Source organism: Cherax quadricarinatus, chromosome 59 (assembly GCF_038502225.1).
Source record: "Cherax quadricarinatus isolate ZL_2023a chromosome 59, ASM3850222v1, whole genome shotgun sequence".
Taxonomy (NCBI): domain Eukaryota; kingdom Metazoa; phylum Arthropoda; class Malacostraca; order Decapoda; family Parastacidae; genus Cherax; species Cherax quadricarinatus.
In genome coordinates, this window is record NC_091350.1 from 8,022,706 (window position 1) to 8,032,671 (window position 9,966).

Here is a 9,966-nt window from a genome sequence, read left to right on the forward strand (position 1 = left end):
TGGGTTTGATTGGTGTCATTGGGTACGGGAGTTATTTCTAGGGAAGCTTTAGGTAGTAGTTTTGATAAGGACCTGCCTCGCATGGGCCAGTAGGCCTTTTGCAATGTTCCTCCATTCTTATGTTCTTAAGTAGCTTTGGGTAGAGGTCATTTTGATAAGGACCTGCCTTGTATGGGCCAGTAGACCTGCAGTGTTCTTCCATTGTTATGTTCTTATTGGCTATTTGTTTGTGTGAGGGAGGGATGGCAAGTTTATTGTTGGAGAATATGACACTAATATAAGAATATAGGAACACTGCAGAAGGCCTACTGGCCCATGCGAGGCAGGTCCTTATCAAAACGACCTCTACCTAAAGCTACCCAAGAATTAACTCCCGTACCCAATGACACTATTCAAACCCAGCCCCTCCCACTCATATATTTGTCCAGTCTCTTCTTAAAGCTACTAAAGTCTCTTCTTATAAGTCATATCAACTCTATGGCTTATTTATCTATCACAATTCAACTAATATGACATAATAAACAATATTAATAACATAGAAACATGGAATATACTCTAGAATGAATAAAATAAGTCATTACGTATGTCACGAGAGGTGTTGTGCTGTTGTTGGGTATATAAGGGCCACTGAGAGTAAGCCGTCCATAATGGTGGTGAACTGGCAGCTGAGGCGGTGGTGCTTTTTGTAACCCTTTATAACTCCAACAACATTGGAGGAGTTGGTAGAATCGCTGAATCACTAAAGAAGGAACCCTCTACCACCATCACTACGACCTTTACCACTATTACAACTGTTACCACCATCACTACTACCTTCTACCACCAAAGAAAGCTTCTAGTGCCAGCCCTTTGGTAAAGAATGTGAGAAACACATAATTTATGAAAAAGTTTGTAGAAAAATACAAAGATGGTGGTGGTAGAGTGGAAGCAGTTGTGATAGTGGTTGATGAACATAAGAAAGGAGGATCACTGCAGCAGGCCTGTTGGCCCATGCTCGGTAGGTCCTTTACAATTCATCCCACTAACAAAACATTTTCCCAACCCAGTCCTCAATGCTACCCAAGAAATAAGCTCTGATAACTCTATCCACTCATTTACTCAAGGGATAGGTTATAGGACACTGGCAGGATGACACTACCAGTGGTATCAAAAATGAAAGGATGTTGCACATATGGTACACATGGGTTATTATAGAGGTTTTTGATATTTCCACTACCACTTGTGGCCACATCCATCACTTTCCTCTTAAAAGGGGAGTGTTAATACGACATGACATCAGTGAATCCTTGGTGTTTGCCATGCTGTTTGCTCTGGCTGGTGATCAATTGAACTTGTGTTCCCACAAGGTACTAAGTGATCCCAATTTTTTTTTAATACTGCACACACCGAGTGTTAAGACCCATTCTATACTGACCAGGCATCTCGGATCAATCATGCCAAATTTGGAAGTAGGAAAAATAAAACATAAATCTACGTTTGGAGCACTAGCGGTACAAATGTGAATCTACATTTGAACAGTTTAAGGGTTAAATATTTCATCTGAATTCAAATAATCTTCACTTATAATTAAGATTAATGTATCCTTTTATATAACTGCTTGAAATGCTGTGAATAATACAGACTTGATAGTAAGTTTATTTAGGTACAGGTACACATAAGTACAGTTATCATACATAGTGTAAATTAATTAGGATGACCCAAAGAAAAAGTCAGACTGACTTGTTTCCAATGGGTTCCTTGATCATAACATCAGTGGTATACCATATTGACAAGATGGTGAATCATACACATGCAGTACCAGGTTATCTTTATTTTGAAGATAATTTACCAATTTGTGGCTTTATCAGTTCACTTTAGAGATTATTAATAAGGCCACTGGTTTGCAAAATATCTTCAAAATAAAGATACCCAGGTGCTGCTTGCAAGCGATTCACTAATATAGACTGTCGAAAAGAGCATTTTACAGCATGTACATAATTTCCGTAATCATTTTCAATTACTTGTGTATTACAGTATATTTTTTATAAATAAAATTTTGATTGTTTTTCAGCTACCTCTTTTAATTCATTCCCTTTTTTTTACCACTGCATAAAATAAAAATATTTCTTCAGTTCCATATTTGCTTTATAACTGTGATCTTTTGTTATTCCTGTTTGAGGATACCTGGGCTAAAGATTTTTTTATCTGTTTTATATTCCCTTTATGATCTTGTGTAGAAATCATCTCTCTCTTTTAACTTATCAGCCAACATACACATTTTAATAGTTTCGGGCTTTTATTATAACTAGTATTATTCAGTTCTGCAAGCTGTTTCTGAGCTCTTGATATTTATTTTGTTTGATCCACATTTTTCAATATCTTTTTTATCCACTTTTGTATACTTGTCATCAATCATTCCCATCCCAAAACTCCTAACTATTCTTAAACTTATAATTTATGAAGTTTGGGAAACTAAATAAAGTTACTTTTTAATTTTATATTAAGCCCTAAATCCATGTGGGTCATTCAGCACAAAACGTGGTGGAGGTTGGATCCTCTCTCTGCTGACCGCAAGGCAGACTTGCTTCCTATTTGTACTCGACTAGAAATCAAGTTACTGATAATTTAAAAACAGGTGTGGTATTTCTTTAATTCATCTAATGGGCAGAATTTTGAGGAACACAACCCTACTGTTAGGTTGGAAATGGGATAAGACTGTGGTCATTGAGTAATAATTTCTTGTTTGGAATCACTCCAAGATCCTTTCAGTATATTTCAGATTTCATTAAATGCTATGAGTACACACTATGTAGGATGTACAGTATTTAACACATCAGCTATATCCCAGTGAGGCAGGGTGACCTAAAAAGAAAAACTAAAGTTTTTTTTAACCCCTTCAGGGTCCAAGGCCCAAATCTGAAGTGGTGCCCCAGTGTCCAAGAATTTAAAAAAAAAAAAAAATTTATTTGTTCTTATGAAATGGTAGAGAATCTTTTTGTGAAGGTAATAAAACAAAAAGTACGAAATTTGATGGAAAATTGACGAAATTATGCTCTCGCGAATTTTGATGTGTCAGCGATATTTACGAATTGGCGATTTTGCCGACTTTGACTCCCAGTTTAGGCCAATTACAATATTCCAGTCAACCAAATTCTTAGCTATTTCACTAGTATTACTTCTATTCTATCGATTGAGCACAAGAAATTGCCAAGTCGACTGTTTCAACTACGAAATAAAGTACAGTGCACCCCCGGTTAACGATTTTAATCCGTGCAAGAGGGCTCATCGTTATGCGAAATAATCGTTATGCGAATGAATTTTCCCCATAAGAAATAATGGAAATAAAATTAATCCGTGCAAGACGCCCAAAAGTATGAAAAAAATTTTTTTTTACCACATGAAATGTTAATTTTAATACACACAAACTGAAAAAGGCATGCACAATTAAATGACACTTACTTTTATTGAAGATCTGGTGATGATTGATGGGATGGGAGGAGGGGAGAGCATTATCTTCTTACTGTTTAGAAGGGGAATCCCCTTCCATTAGGACTTGAGGTAGTAAGTCCTTTTCTGGGGTTACTTCCCTTCTTCTTTTAATGCCACTAGGGCCAGCTTCAGAGTCACTGGACTTCTTTCGCACAAGATATCTGTCCATAGTGGCCTGTACCTCTCGTTCCTTTATGACTTGCCTAAAGTGTTTCACAACATTGTCAGTGTAATAATCACCAGCACGGCTTGCAATAGCTGTGTGAGGGTGATTTTCATCCATGAAGGTTTGCACTTCAAGCCACTTAGCACAGATTTCCTTTATCTTTGTAGTAGGCAACTTCTTCAATTTCTCTCTCCCCTCCTCTGAACCAGTTTCCTCAGGTCTGGCCTCTTGCTCTTGAAGTTGATCTATCAGCTCATCAGTGGTTAGTTCTTCATTGTCCTCCTCCACCAACTCTTCCACATCCTCCCCACTAACCTCCAACCCCAAGGACTTTCCCAATGCCACAATGGATTCCTCAACTGGCACAGGATTCTCAGGGTTAGCCTCAAACCCTTCAAAATCCCTTTTGTCTACACATTCTGGCCACAGTTTCTTCCAAGCAGAGTTCAAGGTCCTCTTAGTCACTTCCTCCCAAGCCTTACCTATAAGGTTTACACAATTGAGGATATTAAAGTGATCTCTCCAAAACTCTCTTAGAGTCAGTTGAGTTTCTGAGGTCATTACAAAGCACCTTTCAAACAGAGCTTTTGTGTACAGTTTCTTGAAGTTGGAAATAACCTGCTGGTCCATGGGCTGCAGGAGAGGAGTGGTATTAGGAGGCAAAAACTTCACCTTAATGAAGCTCATGTCCCCATAAAGTCGCTCTGCCACGTCTGTAGGATGACCAGGGGCATTGTCTAACACCAGGAGGCACTTAAGTTCTAATTTCTTTTCAGTTAGGTAATTTTTCACATTGGGGGCAAATGCATGGTGTAACCAGTTATAGAAAAATTCCCTAGTGACCCATGCCTTACTGTTTGCCCTCCACAGCACACACAAATTATCCTTGAGGACATTCTTTTGCCTGAACGCTCTGGGAGTTTCAGAGTGATACACTAATAAAGGCTTCACTTTGCAATCACCAGTAGCATTGGCACACATCAACAAAGTAAGCCTGTCTTTCATAGGCTTATGTCCTGGGAGTGCCTTTTCCTCCTGAGTAATGTAGGTCCTGCTTGGCATTTTCTTCCAGAACAGGCCTGTTTCATCACAATTAAACACTTGTTCAGGTTTCAGTCCTTCAGTTTCTATGTACTCCTTGAATTCCTGCACATATTTTTCAGCCGCTTTGTGGTCCGAACTGGCAGCCTCACCATGCCTTATCACACTATGGATGCCACTACGCTTCTTAAATCTCTCAAACCAACCTTTGCTGGCCTTAAATTCACTCACATCATCACTAGTTGCAGGCATTTTTTTAATTAAATCCTCATGCAACTTCCTAGCCTTTTCACATATGATCGCTTGAGAGATGCTATCTCCTGCTATCTGTTTTTCATTTATCCACACCAATAAGAGTCTCTCAACATCTTCCATCACTTGCGATCTTTGTTTCGAAAACACAGTTGAACCTTTGGCAAGAACAGCTTCCTTGATTGTCTTTCTGGTGCCCACAATAGTAGCGATGGTTGATTGGGGTTTCTTGTACAGCTTGACTAGGTCGGCTATACGCACTCCACTTTCATACTTATCAATTATCTCTTTCTTCATCTCTATAGTAATTCTTACCCTTTGAGGTGTAGGGTTGGCACTAGAAGCTTTCTTGGGGCCCATGGTCACTTATTTTCCAGAAACAGCACCGAAAATACTGTAATAATACGAAATATTCCGAGTGTATGCTTGGATGTTACCGCGGAGGCTGGCTGGTAAACAATGGGACGGGGCGGCACATGTGAGGCTGGCTGAGGGCACATTGGACGCGTCTCGGACGAAAATCGGTAAGCGGGTTTTTAATCGGTATGCGCGGCAAAAATTTTGCGATAAAAGTAATCGTTATGCGGAAAAATCGCTATGTGATGCCATCGTTATGCGGGGGTCCACTGTAATCGGAAATTGTTAATTTGGCCAATTTGACACAAAGTTCAAAATATTCCAATTTCAAAATGGGGTCCAGAATAAACAATGTAGGTATTCCTGGAACTAAACTAACATTTCCTCTGTTCATTAGTTACGTTTGGAGGCTTTACAAATAAATTCCATTTTGATTTTTTATTCACATAATGAATTTTTATTCACACCAAAAAATAGAAGATTTACTGTTATGCAATATTGTAATAATTATATAAATATCATCACCATATTTGTGAATGTATATTAGACCCACCAGCTGGTGTGTATTAGATGTGTGAGGTCGTTTGTTTACTCTTGAATATCAGCAAAAATTTAACATTTCCGCTGCTTTGAGCTCAGTTTCAAGCCATTTCCAGTGCTAACACCAATCAAAATCATCTCTATTTCTGTAATATGTCTTCCATTCTATCAAATGAGACCAAGAAATCGCAAATACAACTATAAAAAACATACGAAAAAACACTGCAAAAGTCGCTGTTTTAATTGAAAAATCATGATTTCAGTTTTTTTCTCTCATTATACACAGTGTGCTGCAGGATCTGTTTTATGTGGTGCACACATACCACATAGATGTATTCTCTCATATCTAGGCCCAAATGTACCACTCACAGTTTATCAGAGTGAGCTGAGCTCATGACGTAGATCTACGGTTTGGACCCTGAACGTAAAGCCGTAGATCTACGGGACGGACCCTGAATTCTTTTCCATTTCCCCATGGAGAATACCATACATAGAATGAATTGTTTTACTCTATAGGTGGCACTGGGATCACCCCCATGCTCCAGCTGGTGCGTCAGGTGGCTCGTGATGAGGAAGACAAAACGCAGCTGGCTCTCATCTTTGCCAATCAAACAGAGGCGGACATATTGCTCAGGCATGAGCTGGAGGATGTGTTAGCTCAGCATTCAGACAAATTCAAGCTCTGGTATACTGTGGATCGCCCAGAAGAAGGTGAATTAGAAGAGCATTATCTACGTGTAATAGCTCTTTCATATAACAGTAATTTTCTCGTCTCTTTGTGGCTCCTTGAAATGTTAGATGTTCTCTAATTTTGTACACTTTTATTTCATATACAGCTGCCACCTGGGTTTCTGTTGTAAATAAAAACTACAGTTGGTCTTGGCTGACAGACCTTGTTTTTTGTGTGACGCTGGAAAATATATTTGGCTTGTAATTATTTTTTTTTTTTTTAAGTAATGTTTTCTGGTCTTGCTTTTTGAGTAGTAAGCTATGAATTTAATATGGTACATCCTGTAACAAAAAGTTAATTGATACTTTTAAAATATGACTTTCTGCATTGTTCACAGTAATAATGAATTTATTATATATGTTTTGCAAGATTTAATTATTCCAATAGATAATGCTTTTCCATGGTCTTTCAATTTATGGTAGGTCATTTCCTATAAAGATGGGGATGACTCAAAGGAGGAAACATTTACAGTGCCTTCACTCAAGATTCTTCAAGAATTTTTTAAGATAGGAAAGGTTTAGTAGAGTATAAGTTATTCCTGCATATAATTTTTAAGCCTTTTACTAATGCACCTTCATTGCTTCAGCATGGAAATACAGCAGTGGGTTCGTAAGTTCCGAAATGATCTCGGAGCATCTTTACCCGCCTGCAGATGACACAATTGTACTGATGTGTGGGCCACCCCCCATGATCAACTTTGCCTGCATCCCCAATCTGGACAAACTGGGTTATTCATCCAACATGAGGTTCTCTTTCTAGGGCTTAGACAAGAAGTACTAGGGCATTATAGGAAATTTAGTGATTTTGAAACAAAGTAAGGTACTGTATATTAAAATTTATCAAAATATGACTGTTGGTTACATTGTGATTTTCAGTAAAAAAAAAAATAGTTGGTATAAGCAGGTATTTAAGAATTATAATAGATTTTATAAAAGGTACTTAAATTTTTTAATACCTGCATAGTTTACCCTTTATTTTTGGAGAAAGAACTACTTTATTGATGTAGTAACATATATAGAATTCCTCCCCAGATATTACAGCAACTATCTCCACACAGTCAGGTGTTAGAAAATACACAAGTACTTGAAATATATTTTGAAGAATTCCTGGTTTGGCTGTCATACAGGTAAGAAAGACAGTTTATACATTAAAAATAATGGTTTGAAAATTAATAAAACTGTGTGATTGTTTAAGGAAATTACCTGTAATAAAAATATTTAAGGAGCATATGGAAATGTGTCTAGGTAGCTAACTAGATAGGAAAAGTTACATGATTAGAAGGACGTAAAGACCAAGAAATTGAGATACATTGCAAGCAGTGCTTCAGTGTGAGTGCAGCCCAAGAAAAATCTTCAGTTTAGGTGCTTTCATCACAACATGGTCAGCTGTCCTACTGCCTAATTAATAATTTGAAATTTGTGATTATGGAAGTGCACTAATTGAAGTTATTCTTACATTATATTCTGTGGAATGTTTTACATGATTGTTATGCACTAAAATGCTCCGTAGTTAGTTGAATACGTACATCAAAAATATTTTCTATGCTGTACTAAAATTTTTTGGATTGACAGTGTTCAAGCCATTTTGTTTCCACTGTTCACAGTATGGGGTGAAAAATAACTACAGGAACATTTATTGTATTATGTCTTAAAATCTTAATGTGTACAAGTTGTGCAAATTATTTTAATCATATAATTTATATTAGATGTAATTATTTGTATTCTTTAGGGAAATGAACATTATTGCACTCATTTAGTACACCTTTATTGAAGATGTTTCCATCTTTAGCCCTTGATCACTTCAAAAACATGCATGCATTTGAAGTGATTCATGTGTATTTGGTCACTCCATATGTACATACGTACGTATTTGAAGTGATCAGGGTCTAAAGACCAAAACATCTTCAATAAAAATGTTTTAGGTGAATGCATTTGTGTTCATTTCCCTAAAGAATACAAATAATTGTCTAATATAAACTATTTTATGAAGAGAATTCAGTGAAACTGGTTAGCCAAACTGAGTCCTGGAAGTGGGAAGTACAATACCTACACTTTCAAGGAATGGTTTAGGATATTTGCTGTTTGGAGTGACATCTGAACTATCATATCTGAGTGGCACTGCATAGACAGTGATTATGCGAATGATGGCAAAAGTTTATTGGGTCATGCTGCCTCGATGTGAGATGGCCAGCATGTGAAAAAAAACTATATTTTTTTTATTATCACACTGGCCGATTCCCACCAAGGCAGGGTGGCCCGAAAAAGAAAAACTTTCACCATCATTCACTCCATCACTGTCTTGCCAGAAGGGTGCTTTACACTACAGTTTTTAAACTGCAACATTAACACCCCTCCTTCAGAGTGCAGGCACTGTACTTCCCATCTCCAGGACTCAAGTCCGGCCTGCCGGTTTCCCTGAATCCCTTCATAAATGTTAATATATGATCTAAAATAATTTGCATAATTTGTTCAGAATTTGTACATGTTACGATCGTATGATGTAACACAATAATTCTTCCTGTAGTTATTTTATAATCTCTAAAACTTTAAATGATTCATTATATATTTTACTTTTCTCTAGCATATTTTCAAATTATATTCTTGCTAATTAAAATACATATTTGGTTTGTTAAAATATATAGTTTGATTTTAGTTTTTGTCTTAGTACATGTGTATTAGATTATGGTGTACTTTTCTGTCTAATAATACAGTAATATTCTACATATAAAATAGGTTGGAGTGTATTGAAAGCTTTATTAAATCTTAGATACTCATGTCAAAGGCAGTGCTTGAAACATAATTATAAAATCTTGATAATTTACAGGATACTATTTAAGTTATGTATTTGCTTTAGGAAAATAAAAAATATACAGTAGAAAACTAAGTTGTGTGATCATAGCTTGTCTTTTCAATACTATGTGATTCAAATATTTTTTTTTCTTCCATTAAGGTGTGCCAGAGTGGAATTCATTTCCATTGGTGGCACACATTTCTGTTAAGGAGCACCATGGCAGGCAGACAGAAGGCTCATTACTGTGCACTGGGCAACTCTTGTAGCAGTGCAGGGGAGGGTGTAAGGGAGGGGAATGCATGTAAACAAGCAGCCTCCCACACAGGTCATTGTATCTAAGACACTGCATGATTTTCGCTCGATGCTCATCACTCAGTTTTTCCTTTTTTTCATCATTCCCATATCATCTCTGGACATAGATAATGGCTTCCATACAAAGTGTAGGTGATGCTGGTGAAGCAAGGAAGAAAACTAAGCTTATTTCAAGCAAATTAGATGCTCAAGTGTGGTGCACACATCATGAAGATGGCACGAGTGTTTGGTGTTAGAAAATCAATGATTTGTTCAAGTTGAGACTTAAGATAGAGGCTTGTGCAATGAGTAATCCTCAATGTGACATGGT

General features: G+C 37.1%; 1 protein-coding gene across 3 annotated transcripts in view; it reads left to right on the top strand.

Annotated features, from left to right (window-relative positions):
• The window catches only part of LOC128698762 (NADH-cytochrome b5 reductase 3), a 54,949-nt gene extending 45,503 nt beyond the window's left edge, over nucleotides 1-9,446 (top strand). For all 3 annotated transcript variants that reach the window (XM_053791126.2, XM_053791127.2, XM_070097693.1), the window contains 2 exons: nucleotides 6,341-6,535; nucleotides 7,141-9,446. In XM_053791126.2, coding sequence (XP_053647101.1) covers nucleotides 6,341-6,535; nucleotides 7,141-7,313 — 368 coding nt within the window. In that variant the 3' untranslated portion in view covers nucleotides 7,314-9,446. The remainder of the gene's footprint in view (nucleotides 1-6,340; nucleotides 6,536-7,140) is intronic.
• The last annotated feature ends 520 nt before the right edge of the window (nucleotides 9,447-9,966 follow it).